This window comes from Vipera ursinii (genome assembly GCF_947247035.1).
Source record: "Vipera ursinii genome assembly, chromosome: 1".
NCBI classification, from domain to species: domain Eukaryota; kingdom Metazoa; phylum Chordata; class Lepidosauria; order Squamata; family Viperidae; genus Vipera; species Vipera ursinii.
This window is the reverse complement of record NC_139512.1, coordinates 149,799,228-149,817,943: the sequence shown is the minus strand read 5'-3', so window position 1 is coordinate 149,817,943 and position 18,716 is coordinate 149,799,228. Positions and strand designations below refer to the sequence as shown.

Sequence of the window (18,716 nt, the reverse complement as noted above, 5' to 3'; positions counted from 1 at the left end):
CGTCCCTTTGCTTTTCATAAGATATGCTTCCAAATGGTGTTTGCCAACCAGAACCTTTACAACAAAAGTGGTTTCTGAGCACGCTCTATCAAAATTGGACTGGTTATTATTACTGAATTATCTTTTCCCAGTTTGTTTTTCACTCAAAACTGTGTACCATGGCTTATGGTTCCAGACACTGAGTAACATTTTTTTTCCTTTATCATTATTAAATCCCTGCAAAGCTCCCATTGGTGGTTTCAGGGTTTGATCTCTCTCCATAACCTTCATGGTTATGAAAAGTTCTCCTAACTCAGTGCTTTCAACCTCAGCAACTTTGAAGATGCGTGGACTACAGGCCGACCGGGGAACTCTGGGAAGTGAAAGTCCACAAACCTCAAATGTGGCTGGAGTTGAGAAACATTGTTCTATCTAACCAATTCGGCGTCTCCTTCCTGTATACGTTTCCGGGCCGGATGCACCGTTAGGCTGTCTTACCGCACCTTAACAAGGAACACACACCCGTACTTTCAACTTCCCTGGCGCACAGTTCCTTCTTTCTTCAAATCAGAACTACGAGACCTGATTTCCTGAGAAAGCACGGGGGTTTGAAAAAGCCCCTTTTGCCAAGGTCGCCACAACACCCGAGCATCTTTCTCTTTCGATTTCTCGCCCTGCAGCCCTTTCCTCTGGATTTCCCCGCCGGCGCCTGCTTCCTCCCAACCAGAACCGGCTCTTCAAGAGACGAGAGAGGCGGAAAAAGACGGGATTGGCCCTTCCCCTCCGCCAATCATCGCCCTACGGCCCAAAAGCTTCGCCCAGCGGGGAATGCAACTCACAGCTCGGGAAACGCCCGCGGGCGACAGTTTCCCTGGAGAAGCCAAGGTGGCTGCTACCTTTAGTTCCCGCGGCCTCTGCAGCTTGCCCAGCTGCTCCTCTAGGATGAGGGGAATGCTCCGAGGCGCCACTTCCACCTGCCAGGTGATTCTGATGGTCACCATCCTGTGCTGCTGCACTAACCGAGCAGCTTCTTCAGGTAAATAACCCGGCAGGTCGTTTGCACCCTACCTCTCAGTCTAGGTCAGGGGTCGGCAACCTCGGCTCTTTTATGACTCGTGGACTTCAACTCCCAGAATTCCTGAGCCAGCTCTGCTGGCTCAGGAATTCTGGGAGTTGAAGTCCACGAGTCATAAAAGAGCCGAGGTTGCCGACCCCTGGTCTAGGTGGCTGATCCCCGCGGGGGTGGGTGGTGGGTGGGTGGAAAGCGGCTTGCTGGAGGTTGAAGAAGGAACAAGCCTTAAACTCGGCTGCGCAAGCCGGAGGGCTCTGGCGTGGATGCGCCCAAAGGATGGGAAGGTGGTGGTGGTGGTTGAGGAAAGTGGGGAAGCCCCGTTTAAAACGTGTTGGGGGCTTGTTGGGCTGAAGGTGACTGGAGGTTTTTGGAAACGTGGAGGAGGTGGCTCCCAGCCCGCGCTTGCTTCTCCGAAGAGTCCGTGTGCGGGGCGGGGGAGAGGGGGCTGCCCCTGTGGTGGCAGGTGGTCTCTAGCGAGCGCCGGGAACTGCGCGGCCAGCTCCTCACTCTCTCTCTCTCTCTCTCTCTCTGGAATCGCCTTTGCCCTTTGCTTCTAGCATTGCGCGCGCGCGCTCACACAAGCAAGAGTTCTCCCGGTCTCCAGTTTGCGCCAAGGCCGCGAGCTTAGAGCCGTGACTTGACATTTTTTCTTCTTTGGTTTTGTTTTTGTTGTTTGAGCCTCCAGTACTAAGGTTATGCCGGAGGCTTTAACCTGAAACCCGTAGTAGTCGTCGTCGTCGTCGTAGTAGTAGTAGTAGTCAGGGCTTTTTTTTCTCTCATAGAACGCTCAGAACGGAGTTCCGGCACCTTTTTTGGATGGAACCTTGTAGGGTAGGCAAGGCGGGTTGTAGTAGTAGTAGTAGTCGCAGTAGTAGTAGTAGTAGTCAGGGCTTTTTTTTCTCATAGAACGCTCAGAACGGAGTTCCGGCACCTTTTTTTGGATGGAACCTTGTAGGGTAGGCAAGGCGGGTTGTAGTATTAGTAGTAAGGGCTTTTTTTTTCCTCATAGAACGCTCAGAATGGAGTTCCGGCACCTTTTTTTGGATGGAGCCTTGTAGGGTAGGCAAGGCAGGTTGTTGTAGTAGTAGTAGTAGTCGTAGTAGTAGTAGTCAGGGCTTTTTTTTTCTCATAGAACGCTCAGAATGGAGTTCCGGCACCTTTTTTTGGATGGAACCTTGTAGGGTAGGCAAGGCGGGTTGTATGACGTGTGTGAGTTCCGGCACTTTTTTTTTTTTTTTTTACAAAAAAAGCACCGGTAGTAGTAACCTCGGAATATCGTTACCCCGACCATCAGGTCAACCGGGCCATTCCCTAGAACAGCGTTTCCCAACCTTAGGAACTTGAAGATGCGTGGACTTCAACTCCCAGAATTCCCCAGCCAGCTATGCTGGCTGGGGAATTCTGGGAGTTGAAGTCCACGCATCTTCAAGTTCCTAAGGTTGGGAAACGCTGCCCTAGAAATCGGAGCCCGATTTTGCACCAGAGATACTACTACTAGCGGCGCCTTCGACTGCTTAACTCGCCCTTTGCAACCGCGGACTGGGAAGGGCGGCTTAGGCAGATCGGCGGCGTTGGCCTTTTGCCCCTCTTTCATTCGGACACCTTTCGCTTTCTCTCTCTCCCAGAGTTATTTATAGGCTTTGCAATAGAATCCTTGGGTGGTTTGATTTAGGAGTTAAAAACTCGGCTTACTCTTCGGTGACCGCTCGGTGTAAAAGCAGAAAAGAGCGCGGGGCTGAATTGGAGCAGGGAGATTTGGTTGTCGCCTCAAGACAGGGCTTTGCAACTTCCCCCTGCTCCAGCTCCGGTGGCAGATCTTCATATTTCTTTCCAATGCTACAATTAACTGATGGACTTTCTAAATTGCTGGGGTTTTTTTGTATCTGTGCAGTAATGAAAAAATGTTGAAGTTCTGGCAGAAAACGGTAGCAACCAAATCATCCTGATGAATTAGTTTTTTTTATTTTAATCCCATTTATATCCCGCCCTTCTCCAAAGACTCAGGGCGGCTTACAATCTATAGCACAAATCAATGTGCTTAGCAGTAGCCTTCATTCTATGTATATGCCTGCTTATTAGAGCTTTCGCCCCCCCCAAGCGGCATTATTACAAAGTCAGCTTAATTGCCCCCAACAATCTGGGTCCTCATTTTACCTACCTCGGAAGGATGGAAGGCTGAGTCAACCTTGAGCCTGGTGGGACTCGAACCTGCACTAATTGCAGGCAGCTGATGTTACTTAGGGAGGCATTAGCCCACTGCTCCACCAAGGCTCTTTGACTTCATAAATTTCTGTTTATCTGAAATCTCTCAGACTATTAAAAGTATATTGCAGGTCTGCAAGGTTATACTGGGTTCCACAAGTAAGGATTTTCTGGTATTTTTGAAATGACATTTTTTAAATTGCTTTTAAAGAGATTGTGAGTTAAAATTTGAACATAACATTAATTCTACATACTGTATAAACATCTCGAGTCTTTGGGCTTAAACATTTGAAGGAAAAATTAAACTAATTTTATATGGATTAAACTGTTATATGCAAATATTTTAAAACTTTCCTGTATATCATTTTCACTGGAACTGCCTATAAATACGTTCAAGTATGAGGGTTCAATAGTACATAAGCCTTTTTATGTGTAAACAGTGTAACTAGGATTTACCTAACATTCTTTCACACATTATACTATAATGGCTTATGAGAGATTGTGTGAGTACATGTATGTAGTGAAATCTTACATTATATAGAAAGGGCTTCTCTCTAAGCCGATTGTTATTCCGTTTCTAATGTAAATATTTAAAAACTTCCCTGTATACCATTTTACTGGAACAGGGGTCAGCAACCTGAAACAGTGAAAGAGCCACTCGGAACCGGTTCCCTCACAAAAGGAAAAACTGGGAGCCGCAAAAAATGTGTGCACATGTGCGTGCATGCGCAGAACAGGGTTTGACTGAAGAGTGGAGCCAAGGCAAGATATGCACCTACCCTGCATATATGAATTGATTGTTTGAACTTTTTTAGTCCCACTTTTTTTTTTTTTTTGGACTGCACATGGCAGAGGACTGGGAGCCGCAGGAGACGGCTGAAAGAGCCGCATGCGGTTCCGGAGCCATGGGTTGCAGACCTGTGTACTGGAATATATGTAAACACACTCAAGCATGACAGTTCAATTAGTACAGACCCTTTTATGTGTAAACGGTGTAACTGGGATTTATTTAACATTCATTCACTTACACTATAATTGCTACCTGTGTGTGAGAGAATGTGAGTGTGTGTGTGTGTGTGTGTGTAAAAAGTGTTATGTAGAAAGGACTAATTTCTAACTAGTTTATTATTTCTCTTACTAATTGTTTATCAAGATTTTCTGTTAAGTTCTATTTCTCTTTCTATTCAGTTCAGTTCTAAACTGAACTGAAAAACCTTGGATGAGAAACAAAATGTTCAGTGGAACTAAAAAAAGTGAAATGATGATTTTTCATACTTAGGACAGTTGAAACATCCCCATAGTCACATGATCAGAATTTGTGTGCTTGGCAACTGGCATGTATTTATGATATTGCACTGTCCCAGGGTCATATGATCATTGTTTGTAACCCTCCCAACTGGCTTCCCACAAGTAAAGTCAGTGGGGGAAATCAGATTCACTTAATGATGATTCAGACGATTCACTTAACAAACACAGAGATTTGCTTACCAACTGTGCCAAAAAAGGTTGTAAAATGGGGCAAAACTCACTTAACAACTGCCTTGCTTAGCAATGGAAATTTTGGAATCAATTATGGTCCTAAGTCAAGGATTACCTACATGCATTCCCATGCTCCAACGGTTTACTTTGAAAGAGAATGCTGAATGTCTTTGTAGTTAAGGGATGCAGACTCATGAAAAAGTAGTCTGAAAGCAGGAAAGATGATCCAAATGGTTGTAACTCATTTGCATGGGGAATCATTTCTTTGACTTTCCTGAATTATTCTGTATAATCACTCTGTGATCTAGTTCTGACAAATAAGCTGCTGGTAGATAATTATGGACCACTTGAGCTAAAGAGCTTCTTCCAATTTTTTAATTGTACACAGTCCGGAGTTGCTCTATAAGTGAGATGGGCAATCTCTAAATTAGATATACATACACATACTTATATATATATATATACATAATATAGTTTTATCCTGGCCATAAACTAGTACCTGCAGTGGTTTTCCTTTTATAGAGATACTGGGAAATGCTATTTAACTGGATACTATGAAAGTGTGGTACTTCTTGGTAGACAATAGATCCATCATGATGAAGGTTTTAGGATGATTTCATTGAGTTTTTAATGAAAGAGAATCCATGAACTGGCAAACTCAATGCTCAGAAATTGAAGAAACAAAGAGTGCAACCAGGCCCATTAAGTTATAAATTGGAGTAAGGTATTCTGGAAGAAAAAATCAATTTCTCCCTTTTCCTGGAAGAAAAGGGAATTGTGTTGATACTGTGGAGACCAAATGGCAATGTTATGAAACTGGTATCTTGGTTCACAGAGTCATGTTTAATGACAGTCAAATGGACAAAGCCAAAAAGTGTGGTCATAGCATTCCATAACTGTAGCAACGTTTGCCAAATTGCAAGATGAATGAGATGGTTCTGTCTCATCTCAGTTAAAGATGCAATCCATAAAATGCAACTAGTAAGGAAAACTGGAAAGGCAACCTGAGTTGATGCTGAATGGATAGGATATTATACTAGCGGAAATTTATAATAATCAGTATTGCAGGCACAACACAAAAATGGCACTGATTACAAAAGGGGAGAACCTTTTGAATAGGCTGAAATTCCCGCTATTACTTTCTTACAGAGCAATATCTCTGCTTTAAGACTTATTTGAAGGGGCTGCATGAAAGCTGTTTGAAATGATGGGATGACAATATCTTTGTATCATACATCATTATAATTCTGACAATAGTTAAATGCGTCTTATGAGGCTTGCAAGAGCAGATACTTCTGTTGTAAGCCAAACTTTTATTCATATTCTTATTGATAAATCATTTTGGAGTTGAGAATTTAAAGCTGTCCTCTTTTTTACACTTACTTGGAAATAACTTGAATTGGTAGGCAGAGGCCTAATTCACAGACAGACAGACTTGGGAAATATCCACAGGATTTTGTTACCTGGAGAGCAGGCCTCTTAATGCTAGGAAAATGCCGGATTTTTTTTTAAATGTAAAGAATTTTATCTAATCTGCATGTTCTAGATGTGTGATAGATGCAATAGGTGTATGCTTGAATGCTAATAAAATTTTATATTAAAGAATAATAACAAAGAGCCAGTGTGCCACAATGGTCAAGTAGTTCCATCTTCTGCTTGTTCTTCTAGACTCCAGATATTCTACAGCAGGGGTCTTCAAACTTGGCCCTTTTATGACTTTTGGACTTCAACTCCCAGAATTCCTCAGCCAGGCATGCTGGTTGAGGAATTCTGGGAGTTGAAGTCCACAAGTCATAAAAGGGCCAAGTTTGAAGACCCCTCTTCTACAGGTTAGAACCAGAGTCCTCAACCACAGACTTGTAAGAAACAAGCTGAGTGACTGCGCATTTCTTTTACCAGGATATGATAGGTTCAGTGTGGTCAAACAGGTGCAGCTTGGAAGGAACGGTTAAGGTTATCTTGTGTGAGCTACAAAGATCTGCATGCCCATTGAATGGCAGCAAAGATTTTTTTCCCTGTTTTTTTAATGTCATCTAGTGCAGAGGTCTCCAACCTTTTGGGCACCAGGGACCGGTTACATGGAGAGAGGTTTTTCTGTGGACTGGAGTGGGCGTGGTTTTGTGTGCTGCCTGCATCCCACGGATGGGACTTTGCTTGTTTGTGCGGCCCAGTTGTTGCTGACATGCCGCGGCCTAGTATCAGTCCCTGGACTGGAGGTTGGGGACCCCTAATCTAATGTCCAGCCAGATATTTGAAGCTCAGAGATTAGTATTGGAAGACTTTGAAAGTGAACAATGGTGAGAAGAGGGTTTTTTATTTATTTCAGAAAGCTAGATACTTTTACATAGTTGTACAAAAGTTAAATCTTAGAGATGTAGCATTTTACATACAGTATGTGTTTGGATACACAGAAGCCTGAAATTGAAACTTGTACATTTCACTCTCAGAAAATTTCTTTTAGCTAGACTTGATTCCCATATTTGCAGAAAACTTCACCACTTACGGTATCTTAAGACACATCCCACTTCCGTGTTGAAAGATTGACGCATGTGATAGATGTTGCTGTTGAAGTTAAATGCTGTGCAACTGCAAATATAAAAAGAAGTCTCCCTAATTAAAGTTCAGTTTTCTTGGGCTATTTGCAATACTGTCTGTGGAATGCCTTCATTCATTCTCTTGCCCTTGGTGTCTTTCCTGAAGCTGCTACCACACTTTGTTGGGCAGTTTTGTAAATAACTTTTGCCTTCAACATCTCTTCTAAGCTGAAAAGTAACTGTCTCATAAAAGAGCAAAAATACTGTATGGTACAGGCATATAATATTGCATTTCCTCAAAAGTGCAGAAAGTGGCAATCAACATTATCTAAGGCTAAGATAGCTTTACCACAATGTCCAGAACTTCGTAGAATTTCTTCTGTCACTTTTTAAACAAAATACTTTTACAGTGCAAAAAGAAAATACAAACTGAAAATCAGAAAAAAATAAAATAAATGCAGAGTGCAAAAAAGAATAAGGGAAAAGAGATAGAATATTTAAAGAAGTGAATCCAGATCTTTCTTGTTACAAATACAGGTAGTCCTCAACTTACAACAGTTAATTTAGTGACTGTTCAAAGTTACAACATCATTGAAAAAAGTGACATACCTTTTTTTTTCAAACTTATAATCATCACAGCATCCCATGGTCACGTGATCAAAATTCAGACTGTTAGCAACGGACACATACTTAAAATGGTTGCAGTGTCCTGGGGTCATGTGAACCTTTTTTGTAACCTGACAAGCAAAGTCCACGAGGAATCCAGATTCACTTAATAACCAGGTTTCTAATTTAACAAGTGCAGTGATTCACTTAACAACTGTGGCAAGAAAGGTCGTAAAATGGGGCAAAACGTACTTAACAAATGTCTCATTTGGCAACAGAAATTTTGGGCTCATTTGTAGTCATAAGTCGAGGACTATTTGTAAAAGCAAATTAATAGTTCCCCACCTCTTATCAGGTTACATACAAAATTTATTTTTTACCATAGCTCCTCCCCTTATCCGTCCACAAATCCAAACGTTGTCATTTCTACCCATGTATTGGCAAAAAGTCCATAAATGGTTTCCAGAAGTTTTTAAAAATATTTCATATTTTATCCCTAATTAAATGATCCAACTTTATACTTTTCTTTTGCTTCTATCAATTATAATCTTTAGTTCATGAAGTTGCTCTTGTAGGAATCTTTGATCACTCGGCACTGCTTTCATTGCTTAGGCTGCAGGAGAGATTGTTCACTGGGCTTTGGTGAATGCATAATAATTCGTTCAGCACCATTGTAACTGAACTGTCATGTGTTGAGAATTACCTATGTTGTTGGAGATGGCAAAATTTTAATATAACAAGAAGCAAAACTACTCAGCACTTATTTTCACTAAGTGTTCTCTAGTAAGAAGGTATGTGCACTTCCAGACAATTATGAAATGAAGGCACAATATTAAAGTTGAGACTGATGGGTATTTCTTGATCATATTTCTATTTACTCTGAAAAAGTTATCATCTCCAGGGCCAGATTAATGGCCTCCTAAGATAGTGATGGATTAGGCAAACATGAAGGATTCGTGGAAATAATAAAATGCTAAGCAACTGAAGGCTGACTATTATTGTTTCTATTTCCAAAAAGGGGAGAAAGGATGATCTAGGAACCGGATTCTGAAACTTAAAATTTTACAGCAGATACTCAAGTTACTGAGCTATAAATAGCTTGAAAAAAATATGTCACTTACCAGAAGTCGGAATGCGAATGCTACAAATATATGCTGTATGCAGTGATTTTAGAAAGCATTTGGCATAATATTCTGATTAGAAGGCTGGATCACAGGAATATTAAATGGGTAGAAAGCTGTCTTGAAAACCATCTTTGGAAAAGAATGACATTTTCGGTGAATTTTCACAAGGTTTATCTCTGGGCCCCTTACTTTCCAGCATTTTATTAAAGATTTGTAAGAAGTCATGGAATGAACCTTATGAAAGTGTGCATAATGTCTATATGGAATTTGGTGGGATTCCCTTCTAATGAGAAGGAAAATGCATCCCTATCTTAAAAATTAAGGCAATTTAATTATTAGTAAAACAGAATACAATTTAATAGAGATAAATGCATTTTTTTTCAGTTAGAAAACCAAAATCAAATGTACAGATACAGCAAGGTGCATACTTGAATTAACTATTGTGCTTGTGAAAAATATTTTAGAATTATTGATTACAAACTGAGTATCAACACTGCAACTTTGTTTTCAGTTGCCACAGTTGGGAGGGGGGATGTGTGCTTTTAAGGTTAGACAAAACAGTAAATTGTCCTGTGGGAACCAAGGTCATTGCTGCTTAGGTTTTGGTGTATTGAGCCTTCCCTTAGAAAGCCCACCAAAGTAGTTTATTGGGGAATGTAATTAATGGCATATTACTGGGGTGGGAAGTTCATCTTTGTAAACTTTGGGAGGGAACTTCAGTCTTGGTTTTACTTTTGATCGTGCCAATACTTTGTAGCCAATAAATATGTTCTTTAAGGAAACCTCTTGCCTTGGTGTTCTGTATCTATCGGAACCATGACACTGAGTCAGAAATATGAGTCATTGCTGACTTATATTCAGACAAACACTATTTTAAGCTGCATCAATAGTGTGGTTTCCCATTTTATGAGAAGTAATGGTTTCACTTTGTTTTGGATGACAAAACAAATGACAGAACATTGGATTGTCACAACATAGGTCCCAGCCAGTCTTTACATGTGTCATCCTGCATGAATGTATTCTCTCTCTCACACACACAAACACACACGGCACCAAAGCTAGTTGTGTTAGCAGAGTGGCCCTTGTTGGTGATTTTTAAAATGTTGCTGATAGTTGAAAAAGAGGGACATCTTGCTCAGATGGTGGAGGAAGTCCTCGTTCCTCCATCTCCTGGTCCTGGACTGGGTTGTTAGTTCTTGCCATTGGGCTTGTGTGCTTTATAATCCCACATCTGGCTTCACTGCGGCTTGGGATACAGCTATAACAAAAAATTGGTAAAGCATGAAATAATAAATCAAACATATTAACAAGATACTGCATTGCTGACTAAAAACCCGAACATCGTGCCAATAAATATGTCCACCACCCATGAAGATGAATCACTGTTAACCCCCCTCCCCAGGTTTATTGTTGAGGGCATTTGTTCATCAGTGTGTTCAAAAATCTTCCCCATGCATGGGGGACATTTTCAAAATCAAGCAGAATTTGCAAAGTGTATTTCATTTAAATACATTGAACATTATTAGCACAATTGTTTTCTTTCTACACAATGCTTGAAGCATGACTCCAGGGAAAATACCCTGAGCAGTGCATCTAAACATACTTTAGATAGAAGCTTTGCATACAAAACACCAGTATTCAGGCTAGTAAATTGCAAATAAATATTTCAAATCCCAGATTGGCATAATATTTTAGGTGGTTTCAACTAAAGTTCTGCTTGTGTTCTGTTTGCAGGGTGCTTAATTCACTGCTGTGACTTTTAGAAATCTATTATTAATTTAATCATTAGAGAATATAAAGCAGAAACATTTCGTACACTACAAAATAAATTTTAACTGAGTAATAAATATTACTGAGAAAAACCTTCAGTACTGCACTGAAATTGTAGTTTCTGCACAATTCATTGCTCTTAGTGTACTATCTCAAGTTATTTTCTCCAGTGTAAGCATAACAAAAGACATAATTTTAGCCTAAGTTAAATTCATACAGCAATTAAAATTGTTCTCATCAGGGCTTTCTTTATGATGTGAAATTTATGATTCAGACTAGACCACAGTGGTCTTTTTATACCAGCAAATAGGTTTTAATTGGTTTAAGTTCTAGTAAACTGGTTTTCAGAATTCGGCAACTTACTGTTTTTATTTAATTTTAAAAACTTTGTAGTTTTAAAATGAGTAAAACATTAGCACATAAATACATAAATATAGAATAGATCGTCATTTCAAATCAAATTTAATTCATTTACAGATAATTTTATATTTTATTCTTTAATAAATTATATTAATTAGTTTAGCTTGCATCAGATGTATAATAAATCTTATATTTCTATCCAGGATACATTTGCATAGGAATAATATCTATTGGTTCAATGGAACATGCTTATAATTAATGGTTAAACTGTAAATATTTAGGATTACATCCATAAGAGCTAATAAACTGGTTTAATCTAAATTTCTAAACAATACTGGGAATGCAATAAAAGGTTGTACTAGAAAATAGGGCATTAAACTAGAAAAGTTCACCAGGTTAACCTTTTTGAGATTAGTTACTAAGCAGGGCTAGGCCTACTTAGTGTTTCAGGGAAGTTGAAAAAGCATCCTAAGAGAAGGCACTTTTGCATTACTGTACTATGTCCATAGGGTCACGATGGGTCTGACATGACTTCGCAGCTAACAACAACAGCTATGAAGAAAATCAAATGGACACGTCCATGAATTCACCTAAATTTTAAAAGACTAGGTTTATCCACTGGGGAGTCTTATTAATCTAGCAGCATCATTGGAGGCATAAGTGGCCTCTGATTCTGAATCCTTTTACTTTAGTTGATACACTAAACATAGTTATCTGAGCTCTGTTTAGATTATGCAGTATATTACATGAAGTTTTTTCTGAGAATGTCCCCCAAAGAACTCCAGAAGGTTGCTGAACGTATTACAGACAGTCCTCATTTAACAGCAGCAGTTTGGACTAGCATTTCCAGTTGCTATTGTTAACTGAATTACTGCAGGTTGTTAAGTGAGGACATCACATGGTTGTCATTTGTGATCTGGCATCCCCTTCACTTGTTGGAAGCCAGCAAAGAAAGTCACAAATGGTGATCACATGACTTGCAGTCATAATTGCAAGATGATTGGATTGTGATTATGTGACTACTCGTTCAGAAAAATTATGATTTGAAAAGTCATTGAAAGAGGGGTTGTTAAGTGAGGACCACTGTTTACCTTTATTTTATCATCTTTTTCTAGCTTCCACTCCATTTTTTATTTTGATAATTTTCCACCAACCTATTAGAAAAATCTTGTCATATTTACAGGCCTTCTCTGAATGCTCCTTTCAACAGATGTTTGCGTAGATAGTACACAAGATTATACCAGTTTTAGCTTTCAAATATCTGGGTTACTGCTAGAGGGCAAACAGCTAAAATGGTTGATACCTCTTTACTGCCATCTATTGATCATCTGAATTTTTGCAAGGGAAAAGGGCAGAGGTGTTTTCCCACTTATAAAACACTTTTCACAGAGATTTTAATACTTTTCTTATAATCTCTTTGTTGTTGCTGCTGCTCTTGTTATTCCAGGGCCCTGAACCTTGAGCACACTGAGTTATACCAATATTGATGCTGCTTTGAAACGGAGATGAGCACCGGCCCCTAGAGTCGGAAACAACTAGCACACATGTGCGGGGGAACCTTTACCTTTACCTTTTATCTTTAAATATTGTTTTATTTGATTCTGAGATCATGTTGCTTTTTTAATGATCTTTCAAAAACTATATGTAATGTTTTTGCTGCCTAGAGAATGCTGTTTGTAAGTATATAAATAGACACAGGTATTTTCAGTAATTATTAAGGTGCTCTGTCATGGAACTTAATGTTGACAATGCTTTCCAGTGTTACTGCATAATCTCTCAGTATTATTTTTGTATCTACTGCAAGTTAGAACAGAAAAATCACTAAAATATGTTCTTTTCTCCATGCAGATAACAATCTTTTCACCATTCGGCATGAACGCTCTAATAAGTGCATCCAAGTTCAAAGCCAGCGCCTAATATTAGGAGTTTGTGAGGAGACAGATGAGAGCTTATGGACATGGGTCTCTCAACATCGCCTTTTTAATTTGGGATCCCAAAAGTGCCTTGGACTAGAGACTGCCAAGTCTACAAATACCTTAAAAATGTTTGCTTGTGACTCGGATGTCAATCTCTGGTGGCGATGTGTTGGTGATTCCATCCTCTCCGCATCTCAGAACAAAGTAACATTAAAGAATGGAATCCTCACTGTAAGCCCAAACTCTTCTGATGCTTGGAGAAGAAGCAATTCCAGCGATACAATTTGTAAATTTCCATATAGCGGTATGTATTTTCTTTCATTTATAGAAAGGAAAGAAGGGTTCCAACAAGAATGTGGTGAAATGCTGACTTCTAAGGAGTTCAGAAGAAAGGGGGCATTCCCAGTTGAGGGTCGCATCAAATGATGATTAAGCACCAGTAATCGTAATTAACACACGTGATGAACTGGAATTCAGACATTCCTGTCCATGTTCTAACTTAGATTGTTTCCAGGTATAAGGAGTGCCAGAATTCCCAGCTATGCTGGGACTATGCTGGTTTAGAATTTGGGAAATTGAAATCCATACTTGGGATATCTAATAGAATGTTAATTTGGAGGATAACTGAATATATTTTGGAATGCGTTTGGGGGAGCACTAAGACCATTAATAGAACCAGTTTGGTGCACTGATTAAGGTGCTGACCTAGAAACCAGGAGACCGTGAGTTTTAGTTCCACTTTAGGCATGAAAGCTAGTTAGGGGACTTTGAGCCAGTCACCCTCTTTCAGCCCAACCCACCTCAAGATTGTGGGGAGAATAGGAGGAGGAATATATGGCATATGCCTTGCGTTATATATAAAGTAATAAAGGCGGGATAAAAAATAATAAAGAAAGAAAGAAAAAAGCAGTGCAAATAATTGACGTTCCTTTGGAAAAACATGCACAGTTCTCATGATTTTTAAAAGGGCTCAGGTTATTATTATGGTTTTGCAGGATGAAACAGATTATTTCCAGATGAAAATATCATGTGGGGAAAAATTAGTGAAATATTAGACATTATGCTGGATTATGCTGTAAGAGATTGGGGTTAATGCAAAGTGGAAGTGGAAGTTTCTGAACTTTACTTTTGATTAAACCCATTTTTTTCATTTTGCAGAAGAGAAAGCAATGAACATAATCCTTTATAAGAAATGGGGAATTAACCATAACAATGAAATCATTCTCTCTCTCTCTCTCTCTGAATACCAATAAAATTATTTTTAAGTTGAAGGAACTCTGGGGAAGTCCTACAAATTCCTTTTTAGCTATTCTTTTTCTATAGTTAGTGCACAGAAAACAAGAAGTTCCACTAGTTTTAGAGTACAAAACCACTCAGTCTTCTGCTCGCTATAGAAAACACTGGGCATGTCTAAACAAATAAATGGAAATTACCTCAAGGCATCTTTTGTATTTCTGTCTTGTTCTGCGGAGCTGTTGGTTGACGAGGTCTGTATCATACAGTTGTTTCTAGCCATATTTGTATTTACCTAACTATGAACGAATGTATTTTTTTCTCTTTTTCCTTTCTCCCACCCCGCCCTTTAGATCTTTATTATAAAGTTTATTAAATTATAAACTCATGGGCAAGAACTATCTTGTTTTTTAACTTCTGTTTAACAGATCTAAATTTAAGAGCTGTACAGATTAATTATAATTATTACAACAAAGTCACCAGAGATCTCATATTCATAGGCCTTTTCTCCTGACCTAACCTAACCCTCAGCCAGTTCAGGCTATTTTTATCTACAGTGGCTGAAACCCTGTTAGTACAATGTTCTTCCTGGTTCCTTTCTAAGCTTTTAAAACCAGTCCCAATTTTTTTTTCCAGCAGGGCAGTGGAGAAATGTATTTATTTTATTTCTATTTATTAAATTGGTTGCCATACATCAGGGGTCTTCAAACTTGGCCCTTTTATGACTTGTGGACTTCAACTCCCAGAATTCCTCAACCAGAGTGCCTGGCTGAGGAATTCTGGGAGTTGAAGTCCACAAGTCATAAAAGGGCCAAGTTTGAAGACCCCTGCCATACATCTTGCCGCGGTATTGTGGCTTTGTGGATTAGGCTTTTTTGTTAACAAGACCGAGTTAGTAATAATCTCTGCTAGGATTATCAGAGGACAGTCTTTAATTTCTCAGGGATTTGGTACATTACTGTTCATTCACTTCACATGAGAAGATTGTACAGTCTTTCACTGCTGGTATGAAGAGATGCCTGTTCTCCAACCCAACAAAGGCAGCTTTCATCAGTATAATATGCAGCCCTTAAGAGTTCGAAAGTTTGCCCTGTCTCTGCTTGATATTCACAACAGTAATAGCAGAAGAATCAGGACAATTAAGATGATAATACTCCACACAAGATAAATAATTCTGAATTGTCATATCTCCTGTATTTTGTGTTTAATAACTCTGAAGAATGCTCTTCCTCTGTTAGAAAGCCAGCAAGAATAGCCAAAGAAATCTTGAAAAAATCACCAGTTTTATTTTGACTGCATCCACTGAAAGTTATTTTGGTGCAAATTATGATATCCCATTAGCCAACCTGATTGTCTCCTGTCAACCTTGAAGGCTGAAACCTAAAGGGAACTTAAGATCCTCCAGATTTTACCTGTCTATCTAGCAATAGTGTTAGCTAGCTGTCTAGTCCTCCAGATGTTACCTACTATCCAGTGATCAGATTTATATAGTTGTCCAGCTGCCAGTGGAACTCTAGGCCAGGGGTCAGCAACCTGAAACAGTGAAAGAGCCACTCGGAACCGGTTCCCTCAAAAAAGGAAAAACTGGGAGCCGCAAAAAAATGTGTGTGCATGTGCGTACTTGCGCGCATGCGCAGAACAGGGTTTGACTGAAGAGTGAAGCCAAGGCGAGATATGCACCTACCCTGCATATTTGAATTGATTGGTTGAACTTTTTTAGTCCCACTTTTTTTTTCTTGGACTGCACATGGCAGAGGACCGGGAGCCGCAGGAGACGGCTGAAAGAGCCGCATGTGGCTCTGGAGCCACGGGTTGCAGACCTGTGCTCTAGGCAGTGAACAAAAGAAAGAACATAACGCACAAATCAATGAAGTTGTAGCTGAATTAGCTTCAGTTGCTGGGAACTGTAGTTCAGCAGTGTCTGAAGAGGCGCAGGTTGCTTTCCCCAGTGTTATGATTTTGAAATCCCTTTTTTTTTCTTGGCAAGAGTTGTTTTCACTTTCTACATGGATAAGAAATGTGGCTACATGTTTTTACTTATTACTTATATTGCTTTGAATATTATTTTGAGCAGAGCAGGTAAATGAATGTATATTTGAAAGTACTGACCATATTGAAAACAAACAAGCATTAGACTGAGACCTCATGGCCATTTCTTTTATTTTTTAGAATTTCCAGGACAAAATTTTCATTGCAATAACAGGCAGCACTTTAAAGTATAACAATATATGTTAATTAGCATGAGAACAATGTTGAAAGCTTGCTATGCAAGTAAGTTATGAAAGCTGTGCAGGCAAAAAGTTTGTATCCACATATTGCTCTGACATTAAAAATGTGGCTTGCTTTTGCTAGCAATTTTGAAATAATTCCTTTTTCTTTTTTTTACTTTCCCTTGTGGATAAGGCATATTCTCCTTGCAAAGTTAATCTACTAGCTCAGGGGTGTCAAATTGCCACCCCGCCGGCCAGGCACATCACCAAGAAACCACGCTCACCCTATGACCCGCAGTGGAGAAAAAGCTCCAATACATCATGCGACGTCACATGACGTGTGTTTGACATGTCTGTACTAGCTTATGCATTGACTGTTATAAAAGTCCTCCTCCAAACTTGAAGCTGGATCCTTTTAAAACCAGCAATTCAAATATTTGCTAGAAATCGACATATAGAGATGTTCAAGCACTTTAAGACAAGAAATCACGCACCCAGGCTTCATGCCCTGGATCAAAGATGGTTATGGTTCACTGAGGTCCTGTTTTCACAGTACAGTCACCACTATGTTGCTACCCTGCTTTTGAGGCAACTGAAGCCGAATCAAGGCAGTTTAGGAGGAAAATGCATGTTTTCCTTTGGAAAATGTGAGAAAGCCTCCTGTGTGAATACTCTAGTACAGAGATCCCCAACCTTTTGGGCACCAGGGACTGGTTCTGTGGTGAAAGGTTTTTCCACGGACTAGAGAGTGTGTGGTTTTGTGTGCTGCCTGCAGCCCACAGATGGGGCTTTGCTTGTTTGTGTGGACCAGTTGCTGGCATGCCACGGACCGGTACTGGTCCACGGACCAGGGGTTGGGGACCCCTGCTCTAGTACTCAGTTGGAAACCTGCTGGTCTCCAGAAGTCCTGCTGTAGCATGTCCCACTACTTTTTGCTGAAGACCCAGTCCTTCTTTGGCTATTTGTATTGTTCCTGAAGTTGTATAGTTCAGATCATCACCTTGTGATTTTGATGCTAGTTTTTTTCCCTAACTTTTTTTGACTATTGATGATCTCTGGCTCCATTAACAGTTGGCTCTACCTAATATAACTCTTAAGATCTGTGCATACATGATTCTTCCTGCAGTCATACATGTCTTAGTAATATTAGTAAAGTAATATTTTAAAAATATGCTTATTTTACACCACACAGATTCATTTCAAGATTTTTTAAAATGTTAAATCTGCTTTTGGTTTCTTTAATGCAGAAATTTATACCAGGGATGGGAATGCCTATGGGAAACCTTGTGAGTTTCCTTTCTTGGTTAATAATACATGGTATCATGATTGCATTCACATTGAGAAGTATTCAGGAGGTGAATGGTGTTCCGCAACCACTTACTTCAATCAAGACACAAAATGGGGCTTCTGCTTAAAAAGAGGCAAGTAGCTTTCCTAAAATAGCATCCTGAAAAAAATAATGTTGTATTGATGCATATTATATATGTTGGTATTTCATGAGAAAAAGAATGAACAGAGCTTTGCATCTAATAATAGCTTTATACTGATTAAGCAATACTGTTGTATGGTATGCAATTACAATTATAATAATAATAAACCTTTATTGTCAAAGTACAACATGTGTACATTGAGATTAGCTGAGCCTCCCCCCCCCCGTGCTCCCTCCCCCCAACACACAGTGACAACAAACCCTCCATCCTACCACACCATGTGAACCAACTACACCACACACCGGCCTCCCAAGTCAATTCTGCATAAGTTCACAGAGATTATGTCCCATTTAAAAGCCTAACAGCCCACGGATAAAAGCTGTTTTTCAGCCTGTTGGTACGGCTGGCTATACTCCTATATCTCCTACCCGATGGTAGGAGGGTAAAGAAATACCATCCAGGGTGTGAGTCATCCCTGAGAATCTTCCTCACTCTTCCAAGGCAGCGAGCCCTGGCGATGTCACCCGGTGGTGTCAGGGAACAGCCCACAATGTCTTGTGCTGTGCTCACCACCCTCTGTAATACTTTCCTCGGCTGTCAGACCAGCATACCAAACCACAATACCATACGAGGGGACGCTCTCTATAGTAGACCGGTAAAAGAGGGTCATATAGAAGTTAAGATATTAAAATTATTTGCCTGAGGTTCCAGTTTGTGTTACAAAAAACATGTTAAAAATGCGGTTTCATCTTAAACCTAGAACCTAATTGATACATGCTTCTTCCTTGTGAATTCTTGTTC

The 18,716-nt window shown here is 39.8% G+C and overlaps 1 protein-coding gene across 1 annotated transcript in view; it reads left to right on the top strand.

The window, feature by feature from the left end:
• The first annotated feature begins 409 nt into the window (after positions 1–409).
• The window catches only part of LY75 (lymphocyte antigen 75), a 76,998-nt gene continuing 58,691 nt past the window's right edge, over positions 410–18,716 (top strand). The window contains exons 1-3 of the mRNA XM_083370758.1: positions 410–1,015; positions 12,975–13,346; positions 17,733–17,906. Coding sequence (XP_083226884.1) covers positions 808–1,015; positions 12,975–13,346; positions 17,733–17,906 — 754 coding nt within the window. The 5' untranslated portion in view covers positions 410–807. The remainder of the gene's footprint in view (positions 1,016–12,974; positions 13,347–17,732; positions 17,907–18,716) is intronic.